Below are 19,404 nucleotides of genomic sequence, written 5' to 3' on the forward strand. Positions count from 1 at the left end.
ATGCCGCTCTTCTATTGGCTGAGAGTTGACAGGCGCAGTTTGGAGCCCAGTAGCTGCCAGTGTCAATGACATTGCCTCAGCACGTCCAGCGAGATGAGTCCGGGGCTCGGGCGGCTGCTCTCCTCTGGGCTTGTGAGATGTGTCCGGGGCGGCTGGTATCGGGGTCTGTCCTGCGGGGCGGGGGCGCGTCAGGTGAGGAGTGTGCGGCTCCTGTGCTGCCCCCTATGTGTTTGGGCTTCAGTTTCCCACTATCTCTGCTTCCTGTCAGTGAATGGAAACGTTCTTATTTACATCCTGAGGCAGAAAGGCCTCATTCACACCTGCGCTCGCAGTTCCGGAATGTTTCTGTTGTTCAGTGCTATCCTCAGAGTCGATCAATGCAAATTCCGGAACCGCGCAGATCCAACGCATGCCAGAACCAATGGACTAGAACGGGGTCCGTTTAGCTTCAGGTAGCCCGACCGGCATTTTTCCGCACAAGACAACGCAGCACGCCGCGCTATTCTGTGCCGGAGGTCCTAAACGAAGACTGAGGCAGATGTGAATATAATACAGATCTGAGGGCACACTCACATATATGTCGGCTCCGTCCAGAGCCGCCGGCGCAAAACCCCAGACACAATAGAGCAGCGTGCTGCGCCACTCTGTGCTAGTTGGAATACCGGAAGCTTCACAGACGCCATTACTGCTGATGTAATGTGACATTGGGCCCCGAGGATGGAGCCAAACAACTGAAATAGACGGAACCGCAGGTACAGATGTGGACGGGGGACCCGGACCCCGGAAAACACAAATCTCCATCCCTGGAATCCGCAGAGAGGTTCCAGTGGTATCCATGTTTTCCATATGTTACAAAATAGGTGGTGGCCTATTGGTATCCCGTTTCCCAAAAATAAGCCCTAGCATGATTTTTCGGTACTTTTGAGGATGCTTGAACTATAAGCCCTACTCCAAAATTGAGCCCTAGTTACATTCAATAAAAAAGACAATATAAATTAGTGTCCAGGCGGCTATAGATGTAAAACAGTAAAATCTTTTGGAGCAAAAATTAATATAAGACACTGTCTTATTTTGGGGGAAACAGGGTGTGTATATGTATGTGTGTGTGTATACACGCACGCACGCACGCACGCACGAGCCTCTCCTCACTTCCTGCCTCTTTCCTCCATGGCCCCCGTACTGCGGGCTCATTCACACAAGGCGTATGCCACTTTGATGTGTGAAAAGTGCACCACTTTTCCTGCACGTTTTTGGTGCGTTTGAGGTTTTTTAGGCCGGTTTCACACGGTTGAGAATCTCACACGGATATGAACCATATTCCTTCGAATGGGGTCATACACATAAGCTGCGATCTCGCGATGTGGGCAAAAAACATGGCGTGTCTCATCTTTGGCTGTGCCTTCACATCTCCCATTTTTCTTCAATGGGGTCAGCAGCGGCATCGCACCACGTGCTAGGTGCACACGATGCGGGGGAAGCAATGGGAAGCACTCCGCGATCCTCCGCCGCGGCTGATCGCTATTTCCCCAAAGTAATGCAAGGCGGTTTTGATACAAAAACGCCTTGCATCCGTAGCGAAATTGCATTTTGGTGAGCGCGATTTCCAGTTTCATGGCCCAATGTCGCACCCGCCCGTGTGTAATTAGCCTAAGCCACATGGTGCATTCACTGCATTTTTGATGCACACTAAAGAAAAACACAAGAAGACCAATTTGATGTCACTTTTTTCCCCATACGGTCTTCCTAGCAGCATGCATAAAAAAAAAACCGCACCGAATATCCATGTTGGAACCGTTTAAAATCAATGTGTTCTATTTCAGACCCTCTAACAGAGTAATAAGAAATAGCCCCCCTGGGAATAAGCCTTTATACTATTCACAACTGAGGGTTTGTTACATTGTATCCAATCTGGAACAGGGATAACGATACATTGTAACCAACTGTCAGGAGAAGGATTAGTGCTGCTGTGTGGCTCACTGAGGATTGCCTAGACCGGATACAATTGGTAATCACTAGAGATGAGCGAACGGACTCGTTAAGGGCGATTTCACAATCGAGCATCGCTATTTTCGAGTAACTGACTACTCGGGTGAAAAGATTCAGGGGACGCCGAGGGTGAGCGGGGGGTTGCAGAGGGGAGTGTGGGGGGGGGGGAGACAGAGAGAGAGCTCCCCCTGTTCCCCACTGCTCAACCACGCCTCCCCCAAATCTTTTCACCCAAGTAGCCAGGTACTTGAAAATAGCGATGCTCGATTGCAAAATCGCCCTTAACGAGTACGTTCGCTCATCTCTAGTAATCACCAATAAAGGCCGCCTGCACACAGACGGTCGGATTCCGCATGCGTATATAAAAAGAGAGGCGGTATCCGTATAGCTGCGTAACATGGACACAGTGCGTCACTTCATGATGACCTGCAACATAAACGGGGTCACATAGACCTCCATAATAAATCCACAATGTACGGAACACAGGTACACCTACCATTAGTTATCCGCCACCCTGTATGGGGCGCAACAAAAGGGTGGCGGAAAGGTACAAGTATCTCCATGTGTCCCAGATCGTCTGCGATCGGCGCTGTGAGTCCGTTCATCGCTGATCTCACATCCCCAAGGTTAGGAAAGTGGAGCCAATCACAGCCAAAGGAATACAGCGCTCAGCTCATTGTTTCTGCACCTTCATTTCAGTCATTGATTGGAGGTCTCGGTATCCGGACCCTACTGATTAGCGACGCATCAGAAGCTTATATACAGTACGGGGCAAAAGTTTTAGGCAAGTGTAGAAAAAATGCTTCAAAGTAGGAAATACTTTCAAATATAGAAGTTTTAATAGTTTCTTCTTGTCAATGAACATCAGAGAAATCTAAATCCAATCAGTATTCGGTGTGACCGTCCGTTACCATCAAAACAGCATTGGTTCTTCTAGGTACGCTTGCACACGGTTTTTGAAGGAAGTCAGAAGGGAGGTTGTTCCAAACATCTTGGAGAACTAACCACAAATCTTCTATGGATGTCGGCTCGCCCAAATCCTTCTGTCTGTTCATGTAATCCCAGACAGACTGGGTGATGATGAGATTAGGGCTCCGTGGGGCCATATTGGCACTTTCAGGACTCCTTGTTCTTCTTTACACTGAAGTTAGTTCTGAGGGCTCCTTCAGATGAGCGTAGGTGCAGAAACTCTCATGATAGCGCGACCTTCACAGCGCAAAAAGTCGCTATCCGGGCATGTATCTGCGCTGTTTACTGTACTTTCTGTGACGCTATAGACCATTCCCCCCCGCCGTGATTTAAAAGTCTGCGCAGCCTACTCAGTCCTCAGTTTCATCGATTTCTCCCTCAAATTTGCGCAATGCACAGCAAATGCATGTTACGGTTTTTTTTGCGTGCGCAAAATTGTTAAGGAACCCATTGAAAACAATAGGTTCTATTCTGTTCGCGAACGTGCTCGTGTGAGTAAGCCCTTAATGACATCGGCTGGGTGTTTACACAGTCCTGTAAGTCCAAAGTTTTCTGAAGTTGCGCTTTCAGAATTGAAAAGCAAAGCAGAGGAGGTGCTGGCTGCGGTTTTAGTTACTGAGCTAGCACAGATTGCAGACGGCTGCTCTAGGGGGGTCCCTTGTTTATGACTGACACTTGTGTGATGATTTTCCCTTGCAGTGTCTGAGAGGAAGCCCGGTGTTACATGAGAAGCTCCAGTGGAGACCATCATCCATGTTATTTATGGGCTCTAAGCCTTCTAGAGGTATGTAGTATCTGCGAGCATTGAGAACAGCGGTGAGGATGATAAATACTAATAAAAACATGGCTGCTTTCTTCCTGCCCATGGAGGTGTTTGGTGTTGCAGCTCAGCTTTGTTGAAGTGTATGGAGCTTATCTGTAATACCAGGCAAGACCTGTGGGCAGGTGTGGTGCCATTTCTGAAGGAAAGCCACAATGTATTTCTTATTTTGGATGACCCCTTTTAATATTAAAGGGAACGTGTCATTGGGGTCGTTCTGCCTGCGATATGCGCATTGCCCCTTTGTGTGTATGCTGCGGCATTTCAAAATATACACGCTGACTGGTTGTACGGCTCCACTTCTCTCTCTCTCTTGTTTTTACTCACTCTCAGTTTACTGCTAAAATCCATCTTCAATGAAGAGAGCAATAACAGCTCATTGAGAAATTGGGTTACAGCTGCTGCCTGTAGAACAGGAGGAGAGAGAGACAGAGACAGACAGGTGCTGCTAGTACTAGTAAGCGATTTACTCTTACACTAGTGCTGAGTTCACAACTACACTGCTCAGTACTGCTGTATAATGTCCTTCAAGAGGAGCAGGATCTCCTCCTCTCCATGTGCAGTGTATGGAGACCTACCAGAGCAGCTAGTCTACACCCATCAGCTCTGGGAAAACTAACAATTAGTGATGCAGCCTGCAGAGGGGAAAGCTGGTGATAAATGTAGGATACAAGTCATATAATGCCCAGATATAATGCTATTCCTCATGCACAGAGTTACTTTTTAATATTGGGCTCATGATAAAATCGTGTGCATTTCTATTACAGACAAACCACAAGAACCAGGTTCACAAGGTGATGGCGGGAACAACAGGAAAAAGGATGGAAATAGGAAAGAACCCAGCTGGTGGCAGCGAGTACAGAAGGTGCGTGACTAGAAGCCGCCTCTAAAGAGACCCAAACTGACAAAAGTTAGGCCTCATCTACACGACCGTGATTTTGGCACATATTACGCACACAATGTACGGCTGAGTGCGACTCGGTGAATGGAGTCAATGAAATGAAATGGACTTTCATTGATCCGTTCACATTAGCGTGTAAACGCTGCGTGTAAAAGATCGCACCAGGTTCTATTTTGCCGTTATCACGCAACATGAGCCCTATTCTTTTCTCTGGGTAGTGTATGCAACGCTATCCATACGCAATACATTACATATGGGTGACGATACATACACAACTCCGCTATGAGAGATTGCCACTTAGGGTCCCCTTCACAATCTTCCAGCATAAACCCAGAGACCCTAACAGTAAACCGCGACAGTGTAACCTAAGGATTCTGCACCTGGATAACTACAGTGGTAGTGCTGTCAGTCTGTGCTTTAGTGTCCGCTATGTTGTCCCCAGTCCTGTCCAAATCTCCCATATGCAGCATGCAACCAGGGAGCAGTACATATGCAGAGGAGGCAGACTGTTCTGCCCACGGTAAGGCTAAACTGTCTGTGCATGTGCCGATCCCTGAGCATAACCCAGGAGTGATGTCGGATGTTTAGTCTCCTGAATTATGTGAAAAGTCCCAATAATGGCTGCTTTCTATTGTAATCTGCATTTTCAAAGCAAATCTTAACATTTTTCGTTTGGATCCTGTCTCTTTAGGGCGAGTTCCCATGGGATGATAAAGATTTCCGCAGCCTTGTGATCCTTGCAGCCGGACTGTTAACCGGATTTTCAGTATTTTACTTCAGCGACTCGGGCAAGGAAATAAGTTGGAAAGAATTTGTCCATCTCTACCTGGAAAGGGGTCTGGTAGGTTATAATGAACACTGTAGGGGTGTTGATGTAGTCGGTTTTTTTTCTTGTACAAAGGATTTCGGCTTCAGCCTCTTGTGAGGATGAAGATAAAGTTGCTAGACACATATGGCACCACTTCTCTACCTTAAGGTGGCTTTACATGGGACAACTATTATCCGACTAGTTGCTCTATAGAGCCAATGTAAGTGACAGTTTGTAAACACGGCCACCGGGTGACGAGCACAAATTAGTTCACTGGTCGCTTCATTTCAGCTCAATCTACAAACAGTCGCTGGCTGATTAATTATCTAATGTAAGCAGGTAATTGCTGTCTTTTAACAGCTAGCCAATAACTTTACAGGGAGGTCTGCACTTGATTGGTGTACACCTCCCACTGAATGCTGATTGGCTCCCACCTTTTTTGGACATTTTACATATTGGACTTGATGCTCATTGGTTCCCGAAAAAAACATAAATATGTGAACGTGATCCTCGACTGAACAGTTTCTGCTTTGGCCTCTAGCTGGTTTTGGTCTCCAAAGATATACTTACTGCTGCGGTCTCTGGCTGGTTTGGCCTTTGACAGAACGTTCAGTGCTGCCGCCTCAAATTAGCAAGATCCACCAATAATTATCTGATGAGTATTTTCCACTCCATACCAAGGTAAAGGGTGTAATTATGAGATTTTACAAGAATTGAGATTTTAGGACAGCCCTGTCCAGGTAGTGGAAATGTCCATCAATACTGGTGCAACCGAAACATCTTAATTAGGGATGAGCGAGTATACTCGCTAAAGCACTACTCGTTAGAGTAATGTGCCTTAGCCGAGTATCTCCCCGCTCGTCCCTGAAGATTCGGGGGCCGGCGCGGGGTGGGGAGCTGCGGGGGAGAGCGGGGAGGAACGGAGGGGAGATCTCTCTCTCCCTCTCTCCCGCCCGCTCTCCCCTGCTCCCCGCCGCAACTCACCTGTCAGCAGCGGCGGCTCCCGAATCTTCAGGGACGAGCAGGGAGATACTCGGCTAAAGCACATTACTCGAGCGAGTAGTGCCTTAGCGACCTTGGCGGTCTTTGTTGCTTGTTGGCTGCTCTCAGCAGCTGAAGATGGATACATAGGTAGCTATAGAAGTCTATGCATCCGTCTACAGCTGCTAAGACAGCCAAAGGAGCACAGAGCACAGGTGAATTCTGCAGCCCATTCATTGCAGCGATTAGTGGAGGTCTCAGTGCCTGGACCCCCACTTATCAAAATTTTACTCTGACACATCAAAAGTTTTAAAAAAGTTTAGTTCCTTTTTTGAGGAAGTATAATAGGGGTCTGCCTCGGACTGAAGGAAGCAGATGTTTCAGGTGAGTAAATTTTGTTCTTCCTCTTCGTCCTCGACAGCATCCAGGGACTTAAGAAACTTAAGTAAGGGTACAGATGGGATCCACCCAATTTATTGAAGACCCTGGTGGTGAAGGCCGAATGCTGCTCTGCTATTCCAGCCTATAACGGCTAAGAACAGTTCTAGCCGAGACGCAGAAGGCAGGCTGACAGATAAAGTATAGAGGTACCTCTGCCAGTTCATCTCAGGAGGTTGCAGTCGTCCTGGTGGTGAGAGCATGGACACCCTCTGGGCTAGGCAGGTTCTTGAACTTATAATACTTTAGAATAACCCCCTTTGATCCATCTTGCGATAGTTGCCTTGCTGGTAGCTTGTCCCTATCCTGACCCGAGGAACTGAAGGAACAATCTATCAGATGCCCTTCATCCTCTGAACTTATAGTCCTATCACCTCCAGATGTAGTGAATGCTCCTCTTCTAACCATTATGTCAGTTGTCCCTCAGGGACAGAATGAAGGATCGCATTGGTCCTTGGCGCGGAGGCCTTTTTCAGCACTGGTGACAAGGGGTGTCTGGTACTCTCTGTTTGCTGCTTTTTGTACTGTTCTAAAGGTCTGGTAGACTGTAATACCCTGGGTGCTGCAGTAGACGTAGAGTATTATAGCTGTCATATTCTTTTTGGTCTTTCTATTCGCTGCAGGTTGATCGCCTAGAAATTGTCAATAAGCAGTATGTGAGAGTGATTCCTGCACGCGGGATGACTTCTGAGGTGAGTAACCTACCTGCATGGATCTCTGTGCATTGGGTGTCAATCATTTTGTCACTGTATATACATCATAGTAACATATCTGAAATGCCATGTAGTGTCTTTCTCCATTACAGGCACCAGCTTGGTTTTATATCGGCAGTGTGGACAGCTTTGAGCGCAACCTGGGGATAGTACAGCAGGACCTAGGGATCGAACCAGCTGATCATGTCACTGTTGTATATGCTTCTGAGAGTGATGGGTGAGCTCATACACTGCGTGAGAGAGTATATATGTATACAAGACAGCGATAACCACCAGACAGTTTGTTAAACACGTATCATGCATGTTCACACATAGCATTTTTTTGGAAAAAAACACTTCCAGTTTTTGAGCCAAAGCCAGAAGTCATCCAGCAGGAAGAAGTAGTACAAGTCCTTCCTTTATAGCGTTCATTCTATATATATATATTTTTTTTTATTCCACTTCTGACTTCGGCTCAAAAACTGCAAGAGCGTTTTCCAAAAAATGTTGTGTAAAGCAGGCCTTAGGCTGGGCTCACATGGGCTGCATGGATTCCACATGCGGGAGGCCCACAGAGTATTGTCTGTGAGCCCGGCCAGCGACCCTGTATACCTGATCTTTCCTTAATGCGAATAACCGCGGCGGCTCGCTGCCGGTCATGCGCAGTAGTTTTTTTTTCTTTCGATGTTTGTATTTCCTGCGCTGTCACTAAGCAATGACCCAGGTACCCGCAGCCCATGCACAATGTTAATTGTGTATGGGCTGCGGGTTAGACGGCCACCATTGACCTCAATGGAGGCTGTCCATGGCAAAATAAAACATGCTGCGATTTTTCTTCTGCTTCTCGGAATACGCAATTCGTATCTGCGAGTGTGAACAAAAAAACGAAAGTTCATGCTTTTGAATGCCTGCTTTTCAATTCTGCAATTGGAATCCGCCCGTGTGAGCCCAGTCTTCTGCTGATGACACTCAAATCTACCTCTGGCCCAAAATTACCTACTACTATCCAAAAGCCCAGAGTGTCTACCAGTTGTATCCTCCTCCTCCTTCTCTTCCTGCTTCCTAAAATGTAACATGGGAAATAAACCGAACTCCTCATCTTCCCCGCATCTCGCCCTTTCTTCAATTCGCACATACAGACAACTTTTGAATCCCTTTTTATTCAATCTTTATTGGGAGACGGAACGACTAAAAAACTGCAATTCTGGTTTTATGAATTTTTTGTTTTTACATTATTCATGTTGTGAGATAAATAACGTGATACTTAGATGGTTCGGGCCTTTTGGGACACAGTGATACCAGTTATGCTTATTTTATCTTTATTATGTTGGGGGGAAATGGGAACAGGTTTTAGAATGTTTAAATTTTTACAATTTTATTTGACTTTTACATTTTTTTTTAAAGTCCCCTTATGGAACTTCAGCCTTCAATCATTTGATCATTTCTACAATATACTGCAATACTTCAGTATTGTAGTATATTGTATGTTTAATATGCACATATTAAGCCCTGCCACAGGCAGGGCCTAATAAGTTTGGATGCATGGCAGCCCTGCAAGCCTTCATTAGGCCCATGGCAACCACCGCCACCTCTCAATCACATTCAGTCGTGAATCGCCAACACCCATCAGGCTGACAGCTTACATGCCTAGATCAGGAATCACAGCAGGGGCGTAACTATAGAGGATGCAGGGGATGCAGTTGCACCCGGGCCCAGGAGCCTTGGGGGGCCCATAAGGCCTCTCTTCTCCATATAGGGAGCCCAGTACTATGAATAAAGCATTATAGTTGAGGGCCCCATTCCAGGTTTTGCATTGGGGCCCGGGAGCTTCAAGTTATGCCTCTGAATCACAGTGCATGTAAGCTGTCAAGCTAGCTCCGATCGCGGCTGTCTGTTGCGGGGGTCAGCTGTTTCAGCTTCCAAGGCCACCTCATATCCAATCCACACCGCTGTGATGTACATTTGCATCACAGAGCAGGAAGAGGTTATAAATCCCCCTTTAGTGTTTTTTTTTTTTTTTATTTTTTACTGCTTCTGATTTCGAAGTGCATTATAATTAATAGTAATTTAGTTTTCACCAGACTTTGTCTTTTTGTTCTTGCAGGTATGCCCGCATGAACTTCGTTACCACACTTCTCATCACAGGATTTCTCATTTGGAGCCTACGGAGAGGTATTATGGGGTCTGTCCGAGGAGGCAAAAGTGGTGGAATTTTTGGCTTCAAGGAGTCAACTGCGAAGATGTTGAAAGGAAACATTGATGTCAAGTTCCGTGATGTGGCCGGGTGCGAGGAGGCAAAATTAGAAATAATGGAATTTGTGAATTTCCTCAAAAACCCCAAACAATACCATGATTTGGGGGCAAAGATACCTCGGGTAAGAGAACATGGAGAAGTGGAAATGCTGTGATATGGGGCACTGGGTTCACACTGGAATGTCGTTAATCTGTTTCACTGGGCGTAGCAGGATATTCTCTGCTGTGTTCTTGGTATTTAATGTGGGTTTCTAGTTTGTTGTTGCACATTTGTCTATCGGTGTGACATTCACTGTAAAGGCAGTGTGCCGTAATAGACTATAATTGCCTCTCCATTGGATAGGTGAAAAAAAGTCTGATTGGTGGGGGTCTTACTGTTGAGCACCCCATGGATCCCAAGAATGGGGGTCTCATGTCCCCCTCTGCTCCGCACTGCAGCCTCCCTGCGCCCCCCCACCCCCCCCATAGTGAGGAGATAATTGAATGGGGCCGAGGTCACATTTGTTTGTGGCTATTTTTGTCAGCCCCACTGATGTCACTGCGGGTGAGTGCAGCGAACCCAAAGTAACAAAAGGAGGTGGACACAGGACCCCTGATCTCAGGATCATTGGCGGTCTCAGCAGTGAGACCCCCACTGATGAGACGTTTATCATCTATCCTGTGGGGTGGTGATAAGTATTGCCGTACATCCCCTTTAAGCAGTCTTTTCCATCTATGTTTTTATTTGTTAACTTTAATAGGGAGCAATGCTCACTGGACCACCAGGGACCGGCAAGACCCTACTTGCAAAGGCAACTGCAGGAGAAGCCAATGTACCGTTTATAACTGTGAATGGATCAGAGTTCCTGGAAATGTTTGTTGGAGTTGGCCCAGCCAGGGTAAGTATGCCAGGGTGATGCCAGGTGCCTCTTGTTTTGCAGTGTACTTATATTGGCTTTTATCTCTATACTTTTCTGTAGGTGCGGGACATGTTTGCAATGGCTCGTACGAATGCTCCATGTATTCTCTTTATCGATGAGATCGACGCCGTTGGCAAGGAACGAGGACAAGGAAACTTTGGAGGACACAGTGAGCAGGAAAATACCTTAAACCAGCTGCTAGTAGAAATGGATGGTGAGTACTAATCACATAGAGCTGATGCAGTGGAGTCAATGAAACTACCAGGGTACTACTAGGGTTCGGTCCTGCAGCTTCAGCCTTAGAGCTCCTTTATAAACCCTTCATTCAATGGGTCCAGGAGTGAACCTGCCACCTGAAACTGACACCTTGGCAGCACTCTCAGGATCTACTGTATGATCAGACTTCCTGTCATACAGGAATTGACATGGTGGTGTCATATATCAGGCTTACAGTACAAATATGGATCTTTATGTATAGACTATCCATACAAAAGTAATCGGACGCCTGAGCTGGAATCAAAAGTAGTATTTATTTCCATATGTTAATACTTAGTGAGGCTCCTTTGGCCTAATGACATTGCATACTCTCTGTGCCCTACTTTCTACTAACATCTGATACCCTTCTGCTGGTATTTCCCTCCATTCATCCTGTAAACATCTAGCAAGTTCTCTAAAAGAAGATGGACGCTGTTCATATTTTTTGACCCGACGGTCCAGTTTGTCCTAGAGATGTTCAGGTCGGGACTCTGTGCAGTCAGTCCAATCGTGGAACATCCATATCCTCAAACCAATGTAAAACAGCGTTGGATTTGTGACAAGGCACATTGTCTTGTTGGAAGTATGGCCGACCATTCCCAGAGTATTGCCACATTGTTGGCAGCACATTATTGGCTCAGGACACGCAACATACTAATAAGACGCAATCGATTCTGTTGATAGGGGGGTCTAAATACTTTTGGTAGGATAGTGTATAGATATTTCCATATATATGTGTGTGTTTATCACCTGTGTATGTTTTCAGTTTTTTTTTCTGTATATTTGTGCTTTTGTTTTTTTAAAGGTATATCTATATTCATCTTCATGTGCTAAAGGCGCCCATCCAATTTTGCTGTAGCACCCTTTTCCTGATTTAAGCCATTTATCACCTAATCTCTTTGAACTGGCGACTACCCTGGAGCGTAGCGGATGTCAGGCTTCATTTAATCAACCGTCTCTCTGTTTTTAAGCCCTCCATGCTGTGAATGACTAAATGATGTAATATCTTTTACGAGAAATCTACAGCAGGGCATTTTAGACCAGCAGGGGGCACCATAGAGCCACTGCTAGAACTAACCTTCTGTACATTGTATTGGAGCCGGGATCCTTAACCTTGAGAGTTGTAGTTTGGACAACTGTAGTAGTTTTTGTCTTTTGTTCCAGGTTTTAATTCTGACACAAACGTGGTAGTCTTGGCGGGCACCAACCGCGCAGATGTACTGGATCCAGCGTTAATGAGACCAGGGCGCTTTGATCGGCAAATCTTCATTGGTAGGTCATAATGGGAGGAGGGATAATCTAGATGGTTATTAGCTTATGAGGAACTGATAGAACTATATCAGCCATTATTTTACTATAGTAACTATAGACATGAGATATTACATCACCCTTGTTAATAGATTCCACAACTGAATGGTTTCATATAACCAGTAGGGGGCGTACTTCAATAGTTTATCCTATACCGTAATATTGTAAATCTGCAGTAATGGGGATTTTTGTAATCTACTGGAACTGATACTTAACTTTTTTTATTAATTACTTTTTTTTCTTTTTATTCCTGTAGGTCCCCCTGATATAAAAGGAAGGGCTTCTATCTTTAAGGTTCACCTGCGTCCTTTGAAGTTGCCCGAAACCCTCAATAAGGATGACTTGGCTCGCAAGTTGGCTGCTCTGACGCCAGGCTTTACAGGTGAGGACATCCCCATATTGTGATAAAACAGACTATGATATAAAGTGATTGGCTCACGTCCTCGCTACGTTTTGTGTTATTTCAGGAGCTGATATCGCCAACGTGTGCAATGAGGCAGCGCTGATTGCAGCAAGATACCTGAATGAATTTGTGATAGAGAAGCACTTTGAGAAGGCCATTGAGCGCGTCATCGGAGGTGAGAACGTTGGAGGTTATTGTTTTATGTCACGTGCAACTTCTTAAAGCAAGCAGCGTTGTAGTTTGATATGCAGTAGGGATGCCAGCTCACCAAAGCTTTCTATAGACCACTTTACACAGGATGACTGTTGGGTGCATGAGCGTCTGACAGCCATCCCACTGACTGTCAGCTCTTGTGCTCTCATACAGGAGCCATAGTTGGCCATAGAATGGAGGCACAGCGGCCGGAAGAGATCTTCTGGCCACCTACCTCCATTCATTACAAACAGGCAGTCGTTCATAGATGAATGACTGCCTGTTGACACTGGCCTGATAACCGCTTGGTTTTTAGGAGAGCTACTTTCTAAGTGACTTGAAAAGTAAGAGATTGCTTGCTCAGTGCCCTTCCGGTGGCCACGTTCTAGATAGGACGACTATCACCCGAATTCACTGTTTCCAACGTTTTATTTTGGGGGGAGGGGGCGTGTTTGTTTGCACACACAAATACGCTGGACATGTTTGCGCAGATAATACAGTAAAACACACACATGCGGGCAAAAACGCAACCCCAATCGCATAAATATGGTTATGCCCGTGTGAAGCCGGCCTTGCACTGAACATTTTTGTAGCACCGGTGAGTGGGATCTGCTGGCCACAAGACTACATGCAAGTATTCATATGGATTGCAGCCGTAGCTTGGTTAAAATCAATCAGTAATGCTACAAAATGTCGCAGTGCAGCCTGGACCTTAGCCGCTCTCCGCAGAAGGCCGATACGTCAGGTGATACCGAAGACTCCCTTTTTTTTAAACATCCTTCTGCTTTTAGGTCTGGAGAAGAAGACTCAGGTCCTTCAGCCGGACGAGAAGAGGACTGTGGCATACCATGAGGCCGGACATGCAGTGGTTGGCTGGTTCTTAGAACATGCTGATCCTCTTCTCAAGGTGAGGTTTACATCTCTGTCAGATACTATTAAAGGGGTTTTCCACTGAATTAAAAACACATTTCATGTGGCTACAAGGTCACTCATAGCCTTTCATTATATCAGGGGGCTCTGTACTGAAGTCTACCCTATGGCACGTGCCATTGGTAGTTCAGAGGCTCATGTGACAACAGTACGTATCATCTCTGCCCCCTTGGACGGAATGAGTGATGTAGCCATCTGAGGGGTTAGGACGACACGTCACCCGCTCCTTCATCCAAGAGCCGAGTTGATAGATGGATATATGCACATGGTAGATTATCTCTCATTTCATCCCCATCCAGGTATCGATCATTCCTCGAGGGAAAGGCTTAGGTTACGCACAGTACCTTCCTAGGGAACAATATTTGTACACCAAGGAACAATTATTCGACCGCATGTGCATGATGCTGGGGGGCCGCGTGGCTGAGCAGATCTTCTTTGGTCGCATCACAACCGGAGCACAGGACGACCTGAAGAAGGTCACACAGACGGCGTATGCACAGGTCTGGACAAAACGATCGATTCTATAAAATGTCAGTTTTTTTTTTCCTTTTTATGCCTAAATAGCTTTTACTAGTTGTGAGTATTCTGGATTTTACAGATTCTACCAAATTTACAGATGTTTGTCCTTGCAGATCGTGACATTTGGAATGAGCAAGAAGTTGGGTCAGGTGTCCTTTGACTATGGAGGCCAGGGGAAAATGATTGCAGATAGACCCTATAGTGAAGCAACTGCAGAGCTGATCGACCAGGAAGCCAGAGACCTCATCAGTTCTGCTTACGACAGAACCATGGCGCTGATTACACAGTGCAGGGAGCAGGTGGAGAAGGTAACGCTGGTCCTCCTCTTGGGGTCTGTGCGCTCAGTATGACTGCATTTTGTTTGTAGTCTCTGTTCAAGTATGGATTGCGCTAACGTGTTCTAAGCTTATGGGTCACAAGGGGCGTAAACGCTGCGGATTTCCAACATGGCAAAACCACAGCATTTACAGTATGTGAATGAGACTCAAAGGGGTTGTACCTGAATAGAATTTTATGAACAATCCATATCGGGCCTAAGACCCCAACCAATACTAAGAATGGGGGTTCCATGTCCCCCTCTCCTCTTCACTTTGGGCACCCACTCTCAGTGACGTTAGATTAAATAGAGCATGTGCGGCCGCTGATCCATTAATTTCAATAGGGCTGACAGAAATACAGTAGAAGTGCTCAGCTATCTCCAGCAGTCCCATTGAAAATGAATGGAGTGGCAACCCACATGCACGACCGCTGCTCCATTCAATCCCCTCCTCACTGCAGGGCGACTTGGGACCCCTGTTTGCTGAAACCCCTACCGATGAGGTGAGACACAGAACAATCGGACTTTTATCCCCTATTCTATGTATAAATGATAAAAGTCTATTCTGGTACAACCCGCTTTAGGAAATGTCATTCGCATGATGTGGAAAAAAATCAGCACAACTGATGTAGGCTCCGGATTTTTAACCCACAACATGTCAGTTTATACTTTATATTATCTGTGAAAATTCCACCTTTTCAAATAAGGGTCAGAAATCTGCATGAATTTGGTGTAGATTTTTTTCTGCTGGGGCAAATCCATTATATGTGAACATATACCCTAAGACATGCACACTGGCGTCACTCGGGCCAAACTATCATTGATGATCGGAGATGCCTCCCTTGACAAGAAGGGATGACAGAAACTAGCAGGGATTATTGCAAGGTAGGTCACTGGGAGGAGAGTGGCTCAGACGTGGTCTGCACACAGCCTTTTCTTGGCAGTATACGCCGGCGTGTATTTCCAACATATACCTCCAACATATGCCACTGTATAGAAATACAATAACATCAGTCACCCACTAAATCCCATTGTGAAAAAATGACTGGTATGAGTCATGAATAGAGATGAGCGAACAGACTCGTTTAGGGCGATTTCGCAACCGAGCACCGCTTATTTCGACTAACTGACTACTCGGGCGAAAATATTCGGGGGGGGGGACGGCGTGGTGGAGTGGGGGGTAGCAGTGGGGAACAGGGGGGAGCTCTCTCTCTTTCCAACTCCCCCCCACTCCCCTCTGCATCCCCCCCTGCTCACCCCCGGCGCCCCCCGAAACTTTTCGCCTGAGTAGTCAGTTACTCGAAAAAAGCGGTGCTCGATTGCGAAATCGCCCTAAATGAGTAGGTTCGCTCATCTCTAGTCATGAATCCTTTTAAAGAATTTAACCCTGGGTGACTGGGAAGTATGAAACATCTATAGCACAGATAACACTGCTGACTTGATTATCTCTTAACTAGAGATGAGCGAACGTACTCGGTAAAGCACTACTCGTCCGAGTAATGTGCTTTATCCGAGTACCTCCCCGCTCGTCCTGAAAGATTCGGGGAGCGCCGCTGCTGACAGGTGAGTTGCGGCGGGGAGCGTGGCAGAGCGGGCGGGAGAGAAGGAGAGAGAGATCTCCCCTCCGTTCCTCCCCGCTCTGCCCTGCAGCTCCCCGCTCCGCGGCGCTCCCCGAATCTTTCAGGACGAGCGGGGAGGTACTCGGATAAAGCGCATTACTCGGACGAGTAGTGCTTTACCGAGTACGTTCGCTCATCTCTACTCTTAACCCTTTCCAAACCAATTTGTATCCTGGTTTTTCTCTTGCTGGGAACGATCACATTTTGTTTCTGTGAAACAGATGGCAACTAAGTGGCAGCCTGCAAAGTGGCATCTGCCATGAAAGTGCGACTAAAGCAAAAGTGTGGCATTGAATTCCTCCATACTGAAAAAAATTGCACCCACTGACATTCATAGACGAACGTTTTCGCAGCCCAAACAGTGAGGTGATGGGTGGCGGCGCGTTTCAAGAAAGGTCACAGCAATGTGATTGGCAAGCCAGAATCTGCATGCAGAGACATCACCCCACGACATGAAGAGCGTCTTGATCAGCTAATCTGCTCAAACTGGTGGATTGCGACTGCGAAACTGTGTAAGAAGCTGAATATCAATGCATCGGAAATGATGATCTAGCAGATTCGTGTATTCTCCGTATGGAGGAATTCTATTGCACCCCTCTTGCTTTATACGCACTTTCATGTCCGATGCCGATTTGTCAGACTGCCCCTCTGCTGCTATCTGTTGCATGGCAACAATATTTTTGGAGCGAGCCTTGTGGATTGACAAGCAGTGATTTGCATTATTTGCATCAACAGGTTGGAAAGCGTTTGTTGGAAAAGGAAGTTTTGGAAAAATCCGATATGATCGACCTCTTGGGTCCTAGGCCTTTCCCGGAGAAGTCCTCCTATGAAGAGTTTGTAGAAGGGACAGGTAGCTTTGAAGAGGATACATCTCTACCGGAAGGGTTAAAAGACTGGAACCAAGAGAAGCCTGCAGACAGCGACACGATGAAGCCATAAGCCAGCAGTTCCTGGACCTTTGAGTATATTTCTCAGCCAAAAAGGCGTAATCTCAGGGAAGTCTGCCAAGAAAACAACGGGCAGTTTTCTTCACTTTTCGACTATGTAGGACCATACCGTCAGTGCCTCAGCCATGGCCATAGCACTTCCATCAGGAAGTTGGTCTATGGCGGTTAGGAGACTTACTGTTACATGCAGTGTTTGCCTAATTCTTGCTCTTCTGTTGGTTAAGTTACTGCAGCGCCCTCAGTGTTGAGGCCCGAGGTGCACGTTTTTTGGGACTCGCATCCCTGTAGTGACTTCCAACATGGCTAAAGAAAGGCACAAAATTATACTACTTCTACACAGTAGATGGCGCTGCAGGCGTAGGGCTACTCAGTGCAACTGTGCAGTATCTTGATGCATATCATGCTGTTTATGGAGGTGCTGGGAACCAAAAACTATCATTTTCCACTTTTTTTAGTGGCGGTTTACGTAAGCACGAATGATGCCGTTGTGGAGCTGTTTCTATATTGTACAGTTTTTAGATGCTTATCTCATACTACAAAAGGTAGGTTATCCAGTAGATGAACCTGGGAATTGATAGCAGACCATAGAATGATCATTGTTGTAACTGAGCCATAACATAGCACTAACGTATGATGTAAAGAGTTAATAACCGCTTCCTTAAAGCAACCCTCTAAAAGCGCTGTATGAGACTACAAGAACATGGCTGCTTTCTTAGCAGCACCACACTTGTCCATAGTCTTTGCTTTTACAGCTCAGCCCCATTCACTTGCATGAGGCTGAGCTATAATAACTGGCACAGTCTATAGACCAGGGTGCAATCACTTCAAAGCGATCCTCCAGGCCTGGACAAACAAAGATGGCTGCACCTGCTTCTCTGCTCACCTGACATTAGTATGCATCGGTAGTCTAAGACACCACATGCTGCTTTGATTGGCCAGCACTGCCCGTGTGATCACCGATGCATGCCAATGTACATCAGGTGATCAGAGAAGCTGGCGCAGCCATCTTTGTTTGTCCAGGACCAGAGGATTCTTGGTCTTTAGACTGTGTCTGGTATTGAAGTGGATGGGGCTGAGCTCCCAAATCGAATCTTGCGGACAAGTATGGAAGAAAGCAGCCATGTTCTTGTAGTCTTATACAACCTGGTTAAGTACATTGGGAGCAGCGTTATATCAGATACTAATGGAATAGTAACAAATATACAGTATATATTTGAGAAGTAAAAAATTCTCCAAGTCAAAAAAGTTATTGCACCCCTTACCCGTCAGAGAAAGTACAGCTGCTGGCGACGGCAGAGGAGGCTGCGATTAGTCACAGAGGAAGGTTTTCCTTGTTCTGCGCTAGCGCTCGTCATCAGGGCCATTCGCAAAGCTAATACAAACTCCAAATGACTAAGCAGACGCCGAAATCTTTCTGTTCGTGCGAACCGTCATTCAGCTTTATAGGGCTGGTTGTATAAAGGGGTCCAGTTTGAGAGACACCAGATGATAATCATGCGTCTTAGAAGGGACCACCCACAGCGGCACACGTGACCCCTTCGACATAACAGCAATTACGTATTGGTGCCATGTGGTGCATGTGCCTAGACTGCAAAACTCCTAAGAACTTGTATGTTTCACTCCACATAGGGTTAATTAGGGTTGTGGGATGAAGAATAGTCAGTAATACAAACCAGGCTCCTTCTCCGTGCCAGGAGCTCCTCTCCACAACACTTTCCCAAGACGTGTCGATTATTGCAAATAAAGTATGAATTGACCCGAAATGTTCCTGATCCTTCATCCGGCTACGATTGTGGTTTGGGATGGGGGAGGTCTAGGATGCCACATGAAATAGACTCAAGTATGCAAGCTTTATTACTAATCATTCATAACGAGGGCAAAACTATCATAAATATCCTCTGAATAGCTGAGTCATTTTGTAAATACATTGTGTCTCATATGCTGTATTATACTCTAGAGCTGCACTCACTATTCTGCTGGTGGAATCACTGTGTACATACATTACTTATCCTGTACTGATCCTGGGTTACATCCTGTATTATACTCCAGAGCTGCACTCACTATTCTGCTGGTGGAGTCACTGTGTACATACATTACTTATCCTGTACTGATCCTGAGTTACATCCTGTATTATCCTCCAGAGCTGCGCTCACTATTCTGCTGGTGGA

The 19,404-nt window shown here is 46.2% G+C and overlaps 1 protein-coding gene across 1 annotated transcript; it reads left to right on the forward strand.

Annotated features, from left to right (window-relative positions):
* Positions 1-52: 52 nt before the first annotated feature.
* LOC136582841 (mitochondrial inner membrane m-AAA protease component AFG3L1-like) lies at positions 53-18,999 on the forward strand. Its single transcript, XM_066584106.1, has 16 exons — positions 53-192; positions 3,655-3,739; positions 4,543-4,640; positions 5,368-5,517; positions 7,527-7,595; positions 7,709-7,833; positions 9,700-9,970; positions 10,589-10,726; positions 10,808-10,961; positions 12,167-12,274; positions 12,567-12,692; positions 12,778-12,888; positions 13,697-13,812; positions 14,135-14,335; positions 14,468-14,662; positions 17,025-18,999. Exons 1-16 carry the CDS (start codon positions 94-96, stop codon positions 17,226-17,228), a joined length of 2,250 nt encoding a protein of 749 aa, XP_066440203.1. The 5' UTR covers positions 53-93; the 3' UTR covers positions 17,229-18,999.
* Positions 19,000-19,404: the final 405 nt, after the last annotated feature.

The sequence above is a fragment of the Eleutherodactylus coqui genome, chromosome 11 (genome assembly GCF_035609145.1).
Source record: "Eleutherodactylus coqui strain aEleCoq1 chromosome 11, aEleCoq1.hap1, whole genome shotgun sequence".
NCBI lineage: Eukaryota > Metazoa > Chordata > Amphibia > Anura > Eleutherodactylidae > Eleutherodactylus > Eleutherodactylus coqui.

Bases quoted from the DNA above. Each gene is read 5' to 3' on its own strand.
- LOC136582841 (XM_066584106.1), top strand. From the start codon at position 94: ATGAGTCCGGGGCTCGGGCGGCTGCTCTCCTCTGGGCTTGTGAGATGT. The intron at 4,641-5,367 runs GTGCGTGACTAG...CTGTCTCTTTAG, and splicing joins GGTGGCAGCGAGTACAGAAG to GGCGAGTTCCCATGGGATGA. The intron at 5,518-7,526 runs GTAGGTTATAAT...TATTCGCTGCAG, and splicing joins TCTACCTGGAAAGGGGTCTG to GTTGATCGCCTAGAAATTGT.